Source organism: Trachurus japonicus, chromosome 4 (genome assembly GCF_045865225.1).
Source record: "Trachurus japonicus isolate A0001 chromosome 4, Traja_1.0".
Taxonomy (NCBI): domain Eukaryota; kingdom Metazoa; phylum Chordata; class Actinopteri; order Carangiformes; family Carangidae; genus Trachurus; species Trachurus japonicus.
The window spans coordinates 20617985-20638675 of record NC_140910.1 but is presented as its reverse complement, the minus strand read 5'-3'; the positions used below and the strand labels follow the sequence as shown (position 1 = coordinate 20638675).

The window sequence follows — 20691 nt, the reverse complement described above, 5'->3', positions numbered from 1 at the left end:
ATGTGTAGATCTTCAAATGTACAAAATAACTGAAATAGATTATGCAGGTTACATATTATTTACTTAAAAAAAAGAAAAAAAAATACCAAGGAGGTGGTTTCTCACGGGTTCAGGTTGAACCAGGTACCTTGACACAGCTAGCTTAAGTATACTTCAAATAATTGCTGTAATGGAAAGGGGGACTGGAGGATTAGGCTTGAACCTAAGCTTTCAACATGACAAGGTTGTCACAGAACACAACCCGTCTGGACCATACTGCATTAGAAGAAAATGCATTGCATAAAAAGAAAGCACATGAGGTAGTTATAGGTACCTCACAAATCCTCCAGTGTGACTACAATGTGACTTTGCTGACAGTCTGAACTTTGGCCCCAACTATGGCCTTGGTGTGCTCACCTTACAGTAGGTGTGTGACTTTGCCATTTGTTGCAGCAGTTGTTGTCTTCTTTCTTCAGTAAGTGTGACTTGGCTACAAGAACAACAAAATTATATATTTCATGCTGTGATATTAGGATTAAAAAAAAAACCCAACTGAGCAACTGACTTGCTGTCTGAGTCACTTCCCTTCATTGGAATAGAAGTAAAATCTGGTGTCCTTGCTCATTATGATTCATGAGGGAATGTAGGCTAATGTCACTTTTTTAACTGAAAGGGTGCCGCCACGTTTTGTCATACATGAGATCAAGACACTCATATGTTATTCTGGTAAACATTTATTCACCCTCGTACAGTCAAATGTTCAGCTTTCTGTTTAAGGATGCAAAGCTGTATGTAAAGTGGTAGGCTACTGGCTATGGCCCCACCCTTGTGTGCTGAACAGTTATCTTCATTGTTACATGAGGCATGGTGTGATGTGGCACATGAGACTCTGCTGTTTAATCACAATATGTATTCCCCATGTTGTTCACACGTGAAATCACAGGTAAATTATTGATAAAAGAACCACACTTGTGCAGTAAAAACACAGGCCCACCCTTTTATAGCTCTAAAGAAAGTGACAGCCCGACTACCATATAAGGTAATGGGCGGTCGGTTGTGGCCAACTACCCCGTTCTGATTGGATAACACGCCTGACATGACCGTTTTTTCTGAAGTCATCCCCGTCGCTGATTGGTTGCCTGACTTGGTCCGATTTAAGCTCATTATCTTAATCAGCAGTAGATGAAGTGAGGAGGAGGAGGAGGAGGAAAGAAAAAAAAAGCAGAAGCCAAAACAAGAACGGTGGAGTTTGGCGTGGAGTGTCGTTTCAACACGAACCGACCACCACTGGCTGAGGGAAGAATGCTTGAAAACAAGAGGGAGAGATTGAAAACCTTCCTCAGGAAGATCGACGAGAAGGCCATCGTCAGAATCAAGCACTTCATGAAAGAGAGGTAAGCGGAGTGACTGTGGCTTAGCTGAACCGCTATCTGCCGCCGGTGAACAGCATCATCAACAGGGTGGCTAACGGTTAGCATCCCTTCGCTGACACCAACCTGTCCGACTGGGTTTTAGATTATATTATCTCATCTTATATTGTTGTGCCATTTTTATCACGGAGATGGGAACTACGTTTTTCTACGAAGCGCAATGTTTTGTACAAGGGGAATATCTTTCACGAAGAGTGTTGATAATGCTAACATGCTAGCCATCCGCCGGTGTAAAGACGTGGGCATTTAAATTAACTTTAGCGTTAGCTAACGTCATTTGTGTATAATTAGATACAACCACTGGCTATGAATTTAAATAGTAAAAAACGGTATTTGATCACCGTGTCTTAACAATATACTATGCTGGCTCTTTGGGGCATCTATGTATGTACATTAGCACACACATTAGTGGAGAATCTATATCGTTTGTTAGCATAAGCTTTACATTACGTTGTTAGCTTAGTTATTGCTGAGAGCTGTTGATGACTTAAACATATGACGTCCTCGATATGTTTAATGGCAGACTTGGATAATGTTTTCCAGTGGTAACATGCGTGCAGACACATGACCTGTTTATATGATATTTTTATGGATGATGATTTTGAAGTCAATATTGCATGCTCTTATAATTATACACTTCCATTATATTGATTGTAGAGAGGTGGGACAGGGGATTTTCATCTGCAATCCCCTGTTTCTTTTAGCGTAACACATTTCCAAGAAGTTAATGATTGACCCACATTAGTGCTACAAAGTGATGTTATGTGTGTTGTTTGTGTCTAGTAGCTGGCTAATCCATTCCAGGCAGTGTGAATAAACACTGTTACATGTATGAGGATGAGTGGCATAAAAAGTAAGGTAGTCCTCCAGATCTGGTTGGTTCTTAATCTTGCATTTGCCTCCTACCTAGAAAGCATGACTCATTTGGATCCATTTGACATCACTGTGTCATGTCAGTGGATCATGGATGATCCAGAGCAGACCAGCCTGGCAGTCATGCATTAATTCACAACTACATTCACTCCCACACTGTTTTGTTATACTCGCTATCCTCTGGGATACAAACACGTACACACACACTTGTCATACACGGGTCAAGCAAGTCTATGTTTTCTCAGAAAAGCCTATTTTTAGCTCCTGTGAGGCGACCACAGGTGGTACACGGTGTTATATAAAGGTTTCCTGTATCTCACTGTTAGTACTCCCCGTCCTCTCAGCTTTGCATCTCACTTTCCTCCCCATAGATAGCCATTTGCTGGAGTCAGGAGGAGCCCCGCCAATCAGACGTAACCTGCTAGTTATCAGTATTGCTGTGGTGTGTCTGTAGTCTGGTATGTAGGGTGTATCTGTTTCCACAACACACACAGATATAAGAGTATTGTGGCTCTGGCTCTGAACAAATAAACGGTCAGTTGTTGCCTTGAGTACTTAAATTCTCCAAGTAAACATGGGGAATATAAAATAAGTGATGCACCACGTTGCTTGTCACTGAGCTTGGCATACAGGTTAGTAGGGCAGGCAGTCAGAAAACTATGGATTGGCTTTGTTTAAGTAAAAAAGAACGTGGTATCGCTGCAAAGCTTTCTAAGATGGAGGAGCCTAGAATAGGCTGGGTGGGGCACATCTGCAGGCGTCCTTTTGGCTACAGGAAGATGCTCCCAGGAAAGAAGTTCCCTAGCGCTGTGGGCAGTGTAGACATGTAGGTCTAAATTATGAGATGGGCTGCAGGCGCAGAGGAAAAGCCCAAGTTAGAGGATAAAAACCACATCTGCAGGGCAGTTTATTGCTAAATGAATGGTTGCATACTCACCAGCTGGTTTTGGTTGAACTTATCTGTTGCCTCTGTCAGACTGGTGCTAATAACCGTTCCTCTGCCCTTGTCACAGAGCCAAGAGAAAAGGCTATATTATTCTTTGCTGTTTCACCTTTGGGCACTCACAGTAGCCTGACGAATTCCACTTTAAGTATTTGCCGTACAGTTTATTTAGACACATGAGGCTTTATGGATGCTTATCTAGAAGTGTGACTTAAGGCTTGTCAGGTACCTGTTTTGTTTTGAACTGAAGGATAAGATTGGGTGTGATGTCTTGCTGACAGAAGGTGGCTTTGCTGGCCATAAAAGATTTGACATGTCAGCCTTTTTTAATACTAATCTTGAGTTTGAGATAAACCTAGTCCTTGGAAAAGTGGGTAGACCCACCTTACCTTGACATCATTGTGTCAAGGTAAGACGCTCATCTGAGGCTTGAGTGTCTGAAGGAGAAATAGCATAAACATCAACAAAAAAAAAGCAGTCTTCTCCTCTCAGGAAAAAAAAAAGTTTTCACCCTCAGGAGAGTTTTTCCCTCTACCACAGCACTACACTTTATTTTTGCTGTCCATACAATGCACTAGCCAACTTTTTTCTGACTTGAAATTTCAGTGAATTCAGCAAAGAAATAAAGAAAAACGGTAAACCATTACTCATCCAGATTTGATGGCTGAATGACTTAATGAAATAAAGATGAGCGAGTTATGTACATGTGGACTGTGTATCTCAGGGTCAGGAGGTATTCAGCAAGCAGTTACTAATAAGTGAAATCACCGACTGTGGACTTTCCCAATACACTGCCTCACATGCCACGTGGCAGACTCCTCCTGCTCTATTATTTGATGTTGTTAGATTTCCTTATTTATTTTTTTAGATGGTAGGCCTATGTTGATGTTAAACTGTTTTTTACCAGGAATTTCAGAGCAGCAAATGAATGCAATTTTGGACTCAAAATGGTTTAGACACAGGTAATAGTTTTGAATTCTTCCACAAGGCCACCCCGCTGTTCTGAAAAGCTGAGATAAACAAAAAATGTTTCTGTAGGTTAAATATGAACTCGGTTTGTGTGCTGTAGAATGGCCCGATTTTACGTTGAATGATTTTCAAAGTCAGCTGGGATTTTGCAGCCACCCCACCGCCTCCCCTGCTCACATGCCTGGTCGCTGAGAGTGCTCCGTCGCCTTGAAGAAAGACCCTTTCTGTCTCCGTGCCCAGTTCGCTCAGAGGAAGTGGAGGGAGCTGTTGCGTGCACATGGCCACATGACTTCCCACTCAAACACACAAACACAACAGACACAGTTATTCTGTTACACATGCACACAGGCGCACTCTCTGTTCCACTTGGCACACATGCACACACAGTTTTTCTTGCAGACTGATCCCTGGCAGGGTGCTGCAGACTGTATGTTATTTTGCCATTACCACTGGCTCTTTTCCTTGCCAATACTGACTGCTCTATTGAAGCTCACATGCAGACATACACGCAGAGACACATTTCACTCCAATCCAGAAGAATATTTTTGTGTTGTCTTTAATTTTCTTATCGGCTTAAATTTGTATTGGCTGGATTGTTGTCAAATTGCCAAATTATAAACCCTGCTGTACAGCAACGTGAGTTTTAATTGCTGTGCAACATTGTCCCTAAGATGAAATGGATTATCACACTGATCATGTGGCTGGTGTTGGAGGTCAGTTTTCTGGTTTAGTTGGAGGCTTAAACATTTAAACTGTCCTATTTGGCTCAATAAAGCACAGCTGCATCAATCTGTTGTCTTGCTTTGGAATAAACGGGTTTTGATTGGACAGTGGGGAATCAGCAGTTCACGTGATGATCATTACTTATCCGCGGCTCTCCAGGAGATGGTGCTCTTACACTGTCTGGCTGTGCTTTAAAGTTTTCTGTCCTTGAAGTCCCTCTGAGATCAGCTGACGATCTCAGAGGGACTTCAAGGATATATAAACTTTTGTCAGCTCACATGTGAACTCGGTGCCGCTGTCACAGCACTTGAATCGGCTGTGGGAAAGTTTTGACACAAGAATTCTATACAGAAGCAGTCGTGTCTTCAGGGCGCGAGAGCAGCAGGCTGGCTGACGTACGGCTGACGTCCGCAGCAAGACTCCTGGGATAATCTCTCATCTCGGGACAGCAAATGAAAGCACCATAACTCTTTACCCTGAGGAGCTCTTTTGCCAGCTGGAATGTCCTGTGCTGGAGAAAAGAAAGCCCCCACCTCTGTCAAAGCTAGTTTCCTATCAATTCAAACATTATCGTTAATGTATCCAGTGTAGATTTAACTTTTTTTCCCCTTAAGTTTTCATAGTCAGTGAAAATTGCCATTTTCTACCCTTTTAATATGCATCAGAGAAGAGAGCATGCATTATGATACCTCATCAGACAACATCAGCAATTCAGTTTATTGTTGGAACCACAAAAATATTCCATCCTACTCAGTGGTAATGTTTGCATGTTAGTGTTCAGGCTGTTGAGCTCAAAGTGGTGATAGGAGTAGAGTAATAATTTGAGTGTACTCTGACCTCAGATCTAAGATGAACAGTGCTATCGTGAGAAGTCGCTCCTCCTCACCAGCATTGTGCAAGTCTTATCTATAGATAAAAAGGTTGGTAACAAACACTCATGGAAAATCTTTATACAGTATGTATGTACACAAGTATTGTGTAAGGCGTATGAGTAAGTGTCCCCTTTTACCTGCCTGGCAGCGTTATGATGTAAACATGTTCTGCATTTACAATATTTCAAGCAATATCTAAAAAGTTTTAAAGCAAAGTAATCTAAAGAATGACCTTTACCTGTGTAAATGTCATTAGGATCAAATGATATGTTAAGGAATAATTAAACTTTTGAGAGATCTCCAGGTATCAGCCTTATACAGGTTAAAGTAAACTCAGGAAGTTATCTAAGTCAGCCTGGTTTAACCTTTACCATCAATGGATAGCCTTTACTCCAACTCTCCCCTCACGTACAAATGTGTTGTCCTGATTTGCGGAAGTCCCACTATCAGGGTCAAGGACTCTGACGGGCCACATTTTTACAGCCAGGAGGATCAAACCTGTGCCTGTTTTTGATGATAAGAACTATTTATAACACAGCCATACCATAATGTTGATCCTGGAGCTTGACGCCTAGATGTTTACACCATAAACATAACAGATGGCTGAGGGGAGATGTATGGGGCCTAAATTTAGACTCATGTCAACAAGTGTAGTTTGATTTTGTGTGATTGAGTTTCCTAGATGGTGGTGCCATAGGCATAGGGATCGTCTCTCTGTCTCTCCAGCCAAACACAAATGTCCTACTAGCCTGATGGCTTCATTTGCATCCTCTACAGAGACTGGGCCAACTGTTGTCATGCACATCGCTCTGGCTGCTTTTAAATCCATCTCCTTGTTGTCATTGAGAACAGACCATTGATTGTTATTGTTAGGCCGTCTAAACTGAGAATAACCTGGCAATGGTTCACTTAGTCCCCCCCCCCCACACACACACACATTATCACCATCCACTTTCCACTGTTAACTGTTTCCACGACAACTCATTGTTAGACGGCCCCCAGAAAGGACAAAGCTGGGGAGCTTTTCACTCGTGCTCTTTCCTGCTGTGTACTCCTGGTTCTGGCTCTGTCTTCACTTTGACCTCTTTGGCTCTTAAACCTCTGCAGTAAAACAGACCTTTACACCCTTTCGGTTTGGCTTTGACGTCTCGGGGTCTAAGTGCACTTTTTTCGGCCGTGCCCTGTCATTCCTCTGCATCGACCAGTGCTGGCCACAACCTGTCAGAAACTGTAGAAGACGAGGGGAAAAAACTTAGTTGGCCATGGAGAGAAGGAAAGGCATGTTTAATGTACAAGGTGCTTTCCATGATCATTATAAGGAGGCAGGAAGGTAAGTTGAGAAAAGGTTCACAGTTGTTGATCTGATCTATCTCTCCTCAGGCTGTCTGAGACAGGGCAGGGCTGATTTGAATATTATGTAGTTATTAGGCGACTTGTTTTGCTGTCTAAGTTGAGTTTGGATTTTTTTGTTGTAGTACATCTCTTTCGCGATTACCAGCCCATTTCCATGGAAAAAGATCTGATTTATTTGCTCAATAGGCCCACTCCAAATCCAGGAAAACAGGTTTGTATACAGGTGGTTTCAGATCAGAGCAGACGACCATCAAGACTCTGTGATGAAGTGATTTATCTGGTCTCTCTTGGATAATGGTAGAACAAATGCAGATGGATTGAATCATAATGTGTTTGACAGTAATCTGTATTTTACAGAACATGCCATCATGTGAGCTTGCTGTTCACGCTGTAGTTTTCCACCCCTGAGACAATCTGTACTTTGGAGTGTATCCAGACATATATTCACGCCTCTAACTGTTCGCATGCCCATTTTTAATCTGCTGCTGCATAGAATTTGATATGCCCACGCTTGTTTTGAAATGTCTAACATGGTTCAAAAAAAAAAGAGGCTCAACATTGATTTTCGTCAGGCTGTATGACAGTGGTCCAATAAGGAAATAGGTCAGATATCAAGGCCTCTGTCCTTGACCATTATACTGATATAATCTATATAATATAATATATAATCTATATAATCTATATAATCTAAAAGCTAAAATAGAATATAAAGATAAAGTTGAATGTCACTATTTCTCAGGAAATGCCAAGAAAGCATGGGAAGGTTTAAATGTGATGATGGGCAGGGAAACTAAGCAAAAGCGTACCCCCCTGTCGCACCCCTCTCCATCTTTTGCAAATGATCTAAATGTCTTTTTCAGTCGTTTTGACAAGAATGATTTTAGTGCTGAACGTGATAGTGTGTGTAGGTCCATTGTGGGATATGTCCCCATTACACTGAATGAACATGAGATTGCAGTCAGCCTGTCTAGTATTAAGCCAAACTCGGCCCCGGGGCCAGATGGCCTGAGAGGGAGAGTTTTAAAAGAAAATGTTCATGAACTTAAAGGTATTGTGCTGGAGTTATTCCAGAACTTGCTTAATTCTTTAACAATGCCCAAATTATGGAAAATGTCTTATATTGTGCCTATCCCTAAAAAACCTGGAGCTACTGAATTAAAAGACTTCAGGCCTATTGCTCTTACTTCTATCTTAGGAAAATGTTTTGAGAGAGTTATAAGCAGACAAATTACAGCGTCAGTTTCTAACAGTTTAGATCATCTCCAGTTTGCTTACAAAAGTCAGAGGGGAACTGATGACGCAACTGTCAGTATGTCCCACACCCTGTCAAAGCACCTTCAAGCCCCCTCCCACCTTGCTAGGGCCCTATTTATCGATTTTACCTCTGCCTTTAACAGCATGCAGATTCACATCCTGCTGCAGAGACTTATCGACATAGGAGTAAATGGTGGTATTATCCACCTTGTTAGGGACTTCCTCTCTGACCGCCCTCAACAGGTCCTGGTTAATAATACTCGGTCCGACATCACTGTGCTTAACACCGGCGCCCCGCAGGGGACCATTTTATCTCCATTACTTTTTTCCATATACACAAACGAATTCCAATTAGATCTGGAAAAGTTTCGTTTGTTCAAGTATGCAGATGATATGGCCCTGGTTGCCTTATTAAAGAAGGGGGACATAGTCGGAGAGGAAGTATATAGAGCACATGTGTCATCTCTCCAGAAGTGGTGTGATGAAAGTTCCTTAGAGATCAATGTAACAAAAACTCAGGAACTTGTCTTTCATGAGAAGGACCCTGTGCAGCCCCTTATAATTAGGGGACAAATTGTAGAGGTAGTAGACAAGTTCAAATATCTAGGTACATATATTGATTGTAACCTAAATTTCAGTGAAAATACAGACCATATTTTTAAAACCTGTAACCAACGTCTCCATCTACTGCGCAAGCTCAACTCCTTTAGAGTGAGTAAGCACATTATGGAAACAGTTTATAAGAACCTGATAGAGGGCATTCTAACTTTTAACATGGCAATGTGGTACGGTAATCTAAATATTAAAGGAAGAAGCAAGCTGCAGAGAATAGTAAACCTTGCCTCAAAAATCATAGGGACAAGACAGAAACAATTAAGTTGTATTTACGAGGAAGTGCTAAGGAAAAAAGCTGTCAAAATAGCAAATGATCCCTCTCATCCACTCAATAGGGAGTTTGAACTTCTTCCCTCTGGTAGACGTTATAAAGTACCAAGGGCAAATCGTAATATTTTTAAAAATTCCTTTATTCCTAATGCAATTGGGGCACTGAACACCATGCCCCGTTGATGCGTTGATGCGATGATGTGTTGTAATGTAACTGCCACTGCTGTCCTGCTTTTGCCATGAAGATGTCTGTGTGTAAGTGTTGTTGATGTTTTTGTTGTTGTCCTGCTTGTTGTTGTTGTTGTTATTGTCTTGCCTTGTTGTTTTTTATGAGACCAAAAACAAATCTCCACATCGTGGACAAATAAAACTAACTAACTAACTAACTAAAAAAGGCTGCCTCCTGCTTTATGGTGATCATTAAGAAACACTACGTTTATGCAGTACATGGGTCTTGTCATTTAGAGTTACTCCTCATGCAGCAGACGTTTGTTCAACAGTTGACAGTTTCTTTTTTTTTTACAAACTCTGGTTACTGTCACACATCTGGCCATATGTTATGAGTTTGGCCTTGAACATTTATAGCCGACTCTTGTTTCCTTGATTGAGACAGACTTGATAATGTAGGCATGAGATGTACTTTCACACAGACTTGAGTATGTTATCAGATATTAAGATACTGTTTTTTTTTTTTTTTTTGTTCCTTCCTTGTCATGTTTCCGGACTTACAAGATGCCAGTGTCATGACAGTGACTATATTTCCTGGAACCTCAGCAATAAACATTATATACAGAAGCATTTAGTGGGCAGTTATCAGACGATGTTAAGGAGTAATGTAAATGAGCATATGATTTACAGGTAATACAGGGACTTAACAGTCACCTTATCTTCATAAGAATTACTTTTATGAACTCCCATCATTTGTGGGAAATGTTCTTTACTGTGTGCTCTTGCGAGTACAGAGCCAGCTGGTGGCTTTGTGAGTGTCAGAGGAAGCGGCTACAGTGTGACCTTGTTAGTGGTTACGGTTCATCCTGAGCAAAGATAGGAAGTTGTTGAGTAATTCAAACAGTTCAGAGTGTTTGAATATTGCTTTTATTGCACTGCTGCTTTAACCCCCCGCCCCCCTGTCTTGCTTTCCGTAAATAGGTCAGGTGTGCATACAGGAACACACGTGTCCCAACGGTTCATCTGTAATTATGGTATGGCTCACACAGTGTGTTGCCTGAGTAAAAAATGGCAGCCACAGAGGCTTACTAACCTACTACACTGGGTTTTCTTTCAGGTGGTTGGTAAAACTACATGCACAAACATGCCTTAGCTTAATTGACACTATGGATGGGATGAAGTAATCCCACTGTGCTGTTACCTGTATCATACTCCTGACCCTGTGATTAGTCATTAATGAAAGTAAGCATCAAGTTGAAGCTGACTTTCATGTTCTTCTCCTCCCTGACCTTTACTCCCGATTACTCACACGGCAAGGTAAAGAAATTGTTCCCTCATGAGACAGGGTTAGAGATTGTATCACAATTTCCTCCATCAAAAATCCTTTGTCCAGGTTTTAAGCAGTGTAACATGCTATGAACTGTAAATGGTAGGCCTATTTATTTTAACACGATGGTATCCATCCCTGTTTTTTATATGTCTGACTTCCTGTATAGATGGTCTTTAAGCAGTGCGTTTAAGGAAGACTTTTAAGGTTACGGCATGTTTTAATGTGTCCTTGGTTGGAGTCATTTGCCTGAAGGGAGACGGGGATCATGCACCACTCCTAGATCGGTGTAGACAGGCCAGTCTGAGCACCTCGCAAGTATTTTTTACTTTGTCATTTGCACTCTGAGCTGTTTTTGAAAAGCCTCTGATCCAGCTTTGGGCAACCTGGAGCAAATCCCAACAAGACTGGATTTTTTGATATTAGACAATGTCTGCCAGTGGAAGACTTTATGAGATGGGCCTTGTTTTTGTAAACGTGTCTACACTTGTGTTGCGCTCCGCTGGCTCTGTGTGTTTGAGAGAGCGAGCGGGAGAGAAAGAGAGAGAGTGTGTGTGTACATTGGGCCCTTTTCATGCTTGTTTGGCTCAGGGGGAGTGGCTGAGTTTGACGTCAGCCACTACGGAGTGTCACACCATTCTCAACACAAAGTGGCTTCCTCTTTACCAGCACATTCATAGAGCAACAGTTTTTTCTGGCAGGATGTTGTGAAGGACGCTGACTTAATTCGGACATAAACGCATCTTGGACAACATTTTAGAACCTTTTTACACGTGGTGTGCTTTATTTTTTTCATCTTTTGAGCTTTAACTTGGTTAAGACATTGTTAAGCGCTTAAAGAGGAAAAGAGTGGTGTTGTTTTTTAAAGTTTTTTTTCTGTAAGGAAAGGAAATGCCTACTGTTAGTAGGTACATGAGTTTTCGTTCATCAAAGCGATTTAAACTTATCAGGTAAGGTGACAGTTGTTGTTGTTGTTGTTGTTGTTTGAGCTTTAGTTTTTTTGTGTTGTGTTTTAGTTCAGCGTGAATGGACGCTTTACAGTCAGCTTGCCACGTTTTGTCTTGTGTTGTCATTGTGAACATAATTAACAGGTTTGGATTTGCTGACTTTGTAGGTTTTAATGAAATTGTGGCTCGTATGTTCCTGGTCAAGGACGGGCCATGGCCTTTGTAGAGCTCGTAGTCACTGTAGTAAATTCTATGATCCTTTTCACAGGACTATTTAAAAAAAAAAAAAAAAAACTCTTTTTGAAATGGCATGTTTATAGAGGCTTACCAGTTAAACCGCATCAAGCTACGTCAAACAACTTGTAAAGCAGCCGGGTGGTGTAATTGTGCAGTCACCGTCTGAACCCTGATGCAACATGTATCCATAAAACTTTGTGATAACCCTTTCCAGCACATCATAAAGATAAAACCATTCATTTACTGAATATCCATTCCGTCATGGCACAACTTTTAATTTTTGCAGAAATAGAATGATTTGGTTAACAGGGTTGTTGTTGTTGTTGTTGTTAATGATGATGATGTGCGCTGTTTAACTGTTTAACTTGGAAGCTAGATGACAACACTCAGTAACTTACAGGAAATTGATCTAGACACCCTTGCAGATACTTTTTTGGATTTCTGAGAAGATTTTGTGTGACAGTGCGTGGTTACTTCCTCCACCTTTGTTATGATCTGTGGTTGTGGGTTTTTTGTGTACTGTGCCTTTGTATTGCATTTTTCACATGAAATCTTGTTCCTGTTGTCTTTGATAACATTTTACTCAGAAAAATTCCACTGCATAACAAAACGAAAGGGACTCTACAGTAACAAAAATACTTGGCATTTAACTAAAGTCACCTTTTTCTTCCTGCCCCCCTCCCCCCTTTTTTTCAGCAGCTACCCAGTAGACGGCAGTGGTGGCGGGCTTCCAGAAAAGGTGAAGAAAAGCAGGAGCAGCTTAAGCAATGGCAGCGTCAAGAAGCTGGAGACCAGGAAGGCCTTGAGCTTGGAGGCGGCCCAGCTCGAGATCCAGCAACAGCACAAAACCCTCACCAGACAAGTAGCCATCAGGTAGGACCGATAGGATGACACGGGATATGATAAGATGCTTGGGGAGGGATCACAGGAGCTGCGACACCTGTCAACCCAACGTGCAGTGGTCATTAATAGAATTTTTCCTCATACTCGGTATTCATGTAATAGACCGCACCCATCCTCAAACGTGTCATTCGTTCATTTTTATCTCGACTCCACACCTGGCAACGTTTGGAGACTGTATCTCACAAGCGGCTGTGACACTATTTAGCTGTAAAACTCCTGCCAAAGTACTTCAAATCTGTCCACATTTTGCCATGATGACAAAAATACACACAACTAGGCTAACAAGCAGAGCCATACCTGCCACATCCTGTTGCAGCTGGTAACACTTCACTTACATGTACAGAGGAAAATTAGCACCACAACACTAAGCCACTTCTCATGAATTAGACCTATAGACTATGCCAAGACATTTTTTGTTTGTTTGTTTGTGTTTTATTAATTACTCAAAATCCCTTAAATGCATGAAAATCAGACATTTGATATAGTGGAGACTTGCAGCTATTCTGACTGTGCGTCACAAGACCTGGCCTGGCGCTCAGCTGTTCAGTCATGACACACACATGACTGCACAGCCGTTGCAGGCTGACTGTTTTCATTCTCACATGATTCAATTTTTTTAGATTTGTTGGGATGAAGAGGGATTTTTTCTCTTCGTCACACGCCGATAGGTTTTTTATTAACCGTTTTTTAAATTTTCAACCGTTTCTCATTTTACAGAAGCTCTATCCATTTTTAGCAACGAAAGTGTTATTTTTTTTTTTTCTCATTTCTACTGCACTTAAGCTTGCAGTCACATCGTGTCTTTGTATCACCTCACATCAGCCTGATTCTGCTGAAACCACAGAGCTTTTTTAAGCCAACAGCTGTGCCTTTTCTCTGCGCAGGTCACAGACGTTCGAGGTTGACAACAGACCCTTTGAGAAGACAGAAACCCCAAGCACACAAAGTGTAAGTCCACCTTAACTTTTCTTTAAACGTTAAAAGAAATGGATTGTACTTCAGGTAAAAGTCTAAACCTATATGTTACTTTAAGTGCATCATAATGTCAGTGAATGGGAGCAAGGTCTCAAACTACACAAAACAGCACATTATTGTCCTGATGTGTTGTGACGTGTGTTGTAACTTTTTTAACTTGGAATTTGTTTTATCATTTCTATTTATAGAGTTTCATAAAGCACAACAAGACATTCCACAAGTTGTTCCCAGACATTCCTGAGAGTGAAGACTTGATACATGGTAGGTAAACGAAATTCAAAGAGAGCATCGGTGGCTTATGAATAAATCAATTGTATAAAACTTGAGCATTTGTTCTCCTCTCGTCTCCCAGCATACATCTGTGCCCTGCAGAAGGAAGTGCCCTACCATGGTCGGCTGTACATCACAGACACCCATGCCTGTTTCTACTCTTCAGTCTTACTTAAGGACACTAAGGTAGACTTTCGCTCAGCCTCTCCCCCTCATTCCTTTTGCTCCTAATGTCTGAGATCACAGTTTTTCTAAGCCTGCTCTTTTCTACGTGTTACTTTGTTCTCCTGCAGGTAGTGATTCCGGTTTCCTGCATTCACATCGTGAAGAAGCAGAACATGGCGTTGCTGGTTCCCAACGCCTTGTCGATCCGCACCTCAGATGGAGACAAGGTAGGGTCCTTCATAATTCACGCTTGATGCAGATTGTGTTATATTTAGGGAATCAATGTAGGCCTTGTTCAGCCACACTGAACCCTCCTTTAGGTGTAATGTAATCAGTGACGATGCTTCTTTTGTTGCTTAAATGATGCCATTGGGCAAACGGCTAATGTTCCTGCTGTTTCTTCTTTTTCTTCTTCAGTTTCTGTTCGTGTCACTGCGGAACAGAGAATCGTGTTATCAGCTGCTGCGTTCAGTCTGTCCTCAGATAGAGGTGAGTGGCACAATTCACACGTCCACAACTCTAGCTTTCATGAGCTTCACAATGATGAAAGCGTGGTTATTCTCTTAGTCTGTGTAACACGAGACGGTTGCATCAACACTTCTAAAATCTGACTGAGGTGTACATTTAGTGTCTCGTCCACTTCCTAAGTACATTACTTCAAATTGCTGGTGTAACTGTGGCATTTTTGCAACGCTGTGCAAAGTCTCTCATAACAAAATCTCAAATTTTGAAAAAAGGAAAAATACAATTTTGACAGAACAGAAACCCTTATGTCATAATAACCCTGTTGCATGTCTATAAATAACTTTTCTACAATAGGCAAATTTGCCTAAATCTATTTGCCCAAAATTAAATTATACCAAATTGTTTGACAAACGAAATCTAAATAATTCTCTCTGTTACAGGACGGTAGCACAAATAGTAGCCCTGTCTTCTCTTCGGCCGAGAACAGCTTTGATAAGAGCAAACTTGTGGTAAGAGACCTTTTCTCTATTTTTAAAAATCTAAAGTAACATTGTTGAGTTGTTATGTTGGAGCAGTCAAGTGATCGAGAACATTTTTTTCCACTTGTCTAAAAAAATGTGTCTTTGAGGTTGTTGTTTTTTTTCTTCTTTTTGCTAATGGCATTCTTTCGTCTTTCCTCAGAACTCCAGCCAGTCCAGTCTGGACGACAGCTTTGACCAGTTTGACGGCTCTGAATCTCAGTCTTTACAAGACCAGCCTCTGCATAGACCACTCAGAGGTGAGAGGTCAACACCTGTCTACTTTGACATTGCAAGCAAATGGCTAGCAGCAAACAGTTGACGTGACAAACAGATGGCCTTCAAATGGACACGTCAGAAATTTTTATAGATGTTTGTCTGATCCTCAACTTATGCGGTTATGCATAGATAGACGAGAAACTGTTAACCGTTTGTCTTGAAGCCGTTATCTCATGTTCTCATTTCTGTTCCAGTCAGTAGACATGCAAAGTCCAACATAACATGCTGACACTGTTTTCTCTTCCCTGCAGAGGCAGTGCCTAATGGTAATGGCTCGGCTTTCAGGAGCCTGCACATGCAGGAGAGTGATAGCTCGTCTTCAGAGGAGCTGTCTACATCAGGTAATGGAGACACACACACATAGGGTGGGTTACATTAGTTACCACCATTCAGGGCACTGAAAGGGGCAAGTGGTGTTTGATCCAGAGACTAAGAAATACAATATTTACATTATTTTTTTAAATTGGAAAACATTTCACTTTCAGACCTAGGATACTCACAAAGATTACAGATTATCTCTTTGTTTATTGCTTGATTTTTAGTTTATTCTCTTAACGTGTGATAAAACCAAACCCACTTTGGAAACCTGATACTCATGCTCGGTTTATGTTTCTTTTTCCTGGTTCAGGTGGATCGTGGGTTTGGAATGTGACAGAAAAGGCCAAGTCGATGCTGGTTCAGAGAGAGGCCAGCACCCTCAACACTCTACTTTTCATTTACTTGATTTTGTGAGTACATCCTCCTTCCTCTTCCTGTCTGTCCTTGTTTTTCCCCTCATCTCTCCCTTTGATCCAGTGCCTTATCTTCCTCTGTGCTAATCTAAATCTGCTGCTCGCACTCAAAGCTGCACTCCGTAAAGGAGAGGTTTAGGAATTTCAGAAACCCGTCCTGATAGTTGGTGATCTTGTTTTGTCTCATTCCATTGTAGAAAATGGAAGTTTAACAAAAAAATTATTTTGTTTTCTCTGCAATGCAGTTTACTAAGTGTGATAGCAGTTTTTTTTTGAGTGCGAGCTAAAAGAAACCATGAAAAACATTAATTTTAAGTAGTTAACTGATATCATATCGGCCTCTGTCACAGTTAATAATAAAAAGGCAAAAAATGTTTTTTTATTTGTTCCAGGGTTGTGCTGCTGCTGCTGTCTTCAGGCTACATCGGTTTGCGAATCGTGGCTCTGGAGGAACAGCTGACATCCCTCGGGGCGCTGCCCGAGTTCACTTTACAGAGCAGGTGAGAAGTCTTTCACTTTTGATTTGACTCTTTTTATCCGTAATCTGAGACAGAACAGCCCTATTAATAGACTGCCAAATGGATTTGAGACGTTTGAGTTGGCAGTGCACACTACCACAGCGCTGGAGGAAAGGATGGGTCGGCCGTATTTGTACTTCTGTATTTACACATCTAAAAAAAATTCAATGTATCCCGATCATCTCAAAAATGAGACCAATCAGGGAGTGGTTTTTCAATAACCTAGGCATGTGATTCCAGAGAGGAATTTATTTAATTGATGCTCTTATTTTAATTGTCATCACTTAGAAAAGCTTAATTTGTAATGAAAGTTAAGTGTTCATTATAATAGGAATGTTGAAGGGGAAGAAACAGAAGAATATACGTAGATTTTTGCATTGTTAGGAGTGTTTACTTAGTGTATTTATCTTGACTCTGTTGCATAATTAGCAGTGTTTCAGACTTTCAAGGAAGCTCAGAGATTCATTCCTGTAAAAGGTGTAGCCCTGTTGCCAAGTAACTAATACCTCAGTATTAGGTGTGTATTGAGTTGCCTCTTGATAATGCCACTCTGAACTGTTTTCTTCTGGTCTTTTCACAGGTACCGCCAAGACACATAACACTCAGCGACTGAAGGAGAGATCGGTTGACCCGTGACTGGAGGATTATTTTGGCCTCTTCCCAGCAGAACCCAGTGGGAGAAACGTTGATGTACTCAGACTGTGCTGCCAATGTGGCCTGTGCTGTTGGCTTGAGGACGAGCGGCCAACCTGTGCAATTTCAAAGACAACTTGTAAACTTGAAGGGCTATACTTCCTCCTAGTGCAGTAAACAAAAAAAAAAAAGGACACGCCACGACTTAAGTCGCACAGAGTCGAGCCAAAATGCATACACACTGCCTGGTTGCAGCGTGTCTGTCATTCAAACCAAAGCCAAACGGCTCTAACTTAGCACGGTGCCACACTAGCCACGGTGATGGGCACCTTTCCTGACAGAAACTGTTCCGCATCTGTGAATTTATGTTACCCATTGTCCTTCATTCATTCTCTTCTCCATGAGCATGCAGTCTGAACAGGGCTATACCAATCAGCATTAGCCTACTATAGTGCTTATTGTTGCATCTCAGCACAGGAGACAGTGCTATGCATAGCCAAAGATGCACACAGTGCACGTCTATTGCATGAGTGCACAGAGATGAAGTTTTAATTGATTTTTCTATCTCTTATTTACCCTTCCCACCTATCAACAGTATATACAATTCTGTCTCTGTCTGAATTCAGTAACCTTTGGCTACTTCTCTTCTTCTGGCTCTTATCTTTTAATCAGCTGTGGGTTGAAATGATGAAAGCTGAAATCTCTCAGATCAGCCCATCGAGGCTTGATACTCTCCTGATGGTCGTATCCTTTCTCTCTTTCTCCAATCAGCAATGGTTGCAGTATTACTTTCCTCTTACTTTGGCATGATTTAAACGTGTTTAATGATCAATGCTCAGAGGTTATTCTCTCTCCAGTCTCCACTGGATGAATGCATCATCAATGCACAAATATTTAGTACAATAGGATAGGAGGAGGTAGTCTCAGAGGTATTCATATGTTTTTGTTTTGTTTTGTTTTTTGTGTACGGCTTTTCGAAAAGCAGACTTATAATCTGTCTGGGTCAGATGTCTGTCGATGTTCTGTTTTATACCAGGAAAAAAAAAAGACCACGTTGTGTTAAAGTACAAACATCTCTCTTTGACGGGCCTCTCGAGGACCAAGTGGCATTTCTAGACTTTTTCAGGTTATTTAACGTAGCACCAATAATTTATTTCTAATGCTCATGCACGTGTCTGACGAAATCGACACTTAACCGATACTGTATATGCATTCTCACTCTTTATCACCCAGGGAGGAGAATATGCAACCACACTTGCTGTAAGGTCCAAGTTTTCATCAGCAAAACAAGTGGTCCCAGAAAGAAATTTCAATATGCAACAAATTATTATTATTATTATGCATGACAAAAATGTAATTTATCTTTGTGTGCTGTTTTTAATTGGAGCTTGATGTTTTGGGGGGAAGAAATTGTGTAAGGAGATGAAAAACAAAAAACAAAGATGTGAGTGAAAGAACAGCTCGAGTGAGCGATCGCACTTTAAAAAATGTGTTGTGCCTGTCACAATCCACGACCATGTGTTTTGGATTGAGAAGAAATGGCAAAGTTGGTGTTCTGTGGTATCTGATGGTGCTAAGACTTTTTTTTTTTTTTTTCAAAAAAAGAAAAAAAAAACTTGTTTTCACTCAGGGGTGGTGGGCACTACCTGCCACGTGGTTTTAGGTTTTCATTTTTTCCTTTGCCATTTCAACGTCTAGTGCTCATGATGAGGTTCCCATTATGTACATCTTGGCTTTGGTGGTTTCTCAGATGTCCCTTTGAGAAAGAACTCTTTCTATTGAGATTCACTTGACTTTACTAATTGATGTAACTGTATTGAGCTTCTCAGAATGCTTGCGTTTTCTTTTCTTTCTTTTTTTTACCTTTTCCCCCCTCTCTTATGACTCTTTTCAAACTGACCTACCAACGCATATCCACACCACATCTCAATGATCTAACATCACCCTTGTTGTGGAAGCTCTTCTTGACGAGGTGTAGCGGGTGGGTTTTTCTTCACCCACACCCTGTTTCAGGAGTCTCATACACAATGTGTCTCAAAGATTTTTGTCAACATGCCATATACAGTACTGTCAATTCTTAAACCCAGCCCCCTCCACCAGGGGGCAGCACACACATCCACTGTCCTCAAATGGACTCAATGCAAGAATTTCAGTGAAGAGGGCAGTATTTGTGTGGTTTTGCACTATTCAAAGTGTTGTAAATAATTTTGTATCAGTTGTTAATGTCCTAAATTCTGCTATGGTCCTATATATATTTATTTGCATTCTGTGTAATTCAAAGTAGTCTCTGTGAGATGGCTTTGCTATTGTTCAAAAATAAATCAAAATGTTGCAAAGTAAATGTTCTGTGTTGTTGAGCTTTACTTTTCCAGCACTAGACATGATTGTGTGGGTGACAGATGAACTTGATCAACTGATGGTTGGGATGATAAACTGATCAGATGTGAAGATACTTTCAAAACGCATACTTTAAACACACGGGCATCTCACACCATCTGTTTTGGGGATTTCTTCTGCGGCTGTGCCCATAATCAGACTACTCACTGTGCAGCCTTTATCAGTGCATGTACAGAGAATTATTTTGTCTGTGGTCATACCAAACGTTGCTTGTTTCGAATGGCTGAATTATTCATAGGTCAAAGGGAAACTGGCTGCAAATAAAACTGAGTATTGAATTGTTACTTTTTTAGTTACGTTTAGAAGAACTGAATGAAAGGAAAGTGGAATGTTTGTGTTTTGCCCTGAAGAAGTCAAGTTTCCTTTGACTTGACATTTCTAGATGTTACCTTTTTTTATTTAATATTCATTGATTACCTATAATTGGTGGTGGTTCTGCAATAACCTAATTTATCTTCACAAATATCAATAGTTTTGTATCAAATTACTACTGCGGGTTTGTTAATTTGGGTTATTTGGTCCAAACCCTGCCTGATTTGTGTGTATGTCTTTAAGCCTGCGGTGAATCCAGGGTTAAAACAGCCAACACACATTCAGCATTGAGAGACCACATGGTCTGAATTTTCAGCGAGTTATCTGGTTTCACTTTACTGGGAAGCACAGGTGAAGTTAATTCACTTGGTGAGGCAGGATTTCATTTTCTACAGCAGTATCGTGTGTTGTGCCTCCTGTATGTGGCACAACACCACCATCTAGTGGAGAATTATTTTCATGTAGGCATCACAATGGAAAACAGACTGATCCTTGTATCACGACAAAGTACTCACGTTTAAAGGAATATTACTGGAGATCCTCAGATATTTTTGTCAATGTGTCA

The 20691-nt window shown here is 41.0% G+C and overlaps 1 protein-coding gene across 8 annotated transcripts; it reads left to right on the top strand.

The window, feature by feature from the left end:
- Positions 1-1119: 1119 nt before the first annotated feature.
- Positions 1120-19006, top strand: LOC146988879 (GRAM domain-containing protein 2B). Of its 8 annotated transcripts, none has more exons than XM_085774618.1 (13): positions 1120-1373; positions 12657-12833; positions 13748-13811; positions 14027-14099; positions 14191-14294; positions 14402-14500; positions 14691-14762; positions 15179-15247; positions 15420-15516; positions 15787-15876; positions 16164-16263; positions 16659-16766; positions 17365-19006. In XM_085774618.1, exons 1-13 carry the CDS (start codon positions 1282-1284, stop codon positions 17381-17383), a joined length of 1164 nt encoding a protein of 387 aa, XP_085630744.1. In that variant the 5' UTR covers positions 1120-1281; the 3' UTR covers positions 17384-19006. The 8 variants fall into 8 exon arrangements, with proteins under 8 accessions (XP_085630744.1, XP_085630743.1, XP_085630746.1 ...); XM_085774617.1 differs by having other exon boundaries at positions 15417-15516; positions 17365-17637; XM_085774620.1 differs by having other exon boundaries at positions 1154-1373; positions 12660-12833.
- Positions 19007-20691: the final 1685 nt, after the last annotated feature.

What these genes read in the sequence shown, in the direction of transcription:
- LOC146988879 (XM_085774617.1), top strand. Translation starts at nt 1,282, where the DNA reads ATGCTTGAAAACAAGAGGGAGAGATTGAAAACCTTCCTCAGGAAGATC. An exon ending in AAGCACTTCATGAAAGAGAG is followed by an intron (nt 1,374 to 12,656) that starts GTAAGCGGAGTG and finishes CCTTTTTTTCAG; the next exon opens with CAGCTACCCAGTAGACGGCA. An exon ending in CTTTTCATTTACTTGATTTT is followed by an intron (nt 16,264 to 16,658) that starts GTGAGTACATCC and finishes TATTTGTTCCAG; the next exon opens with GGTTGTGCTGCTGCTGCTGT.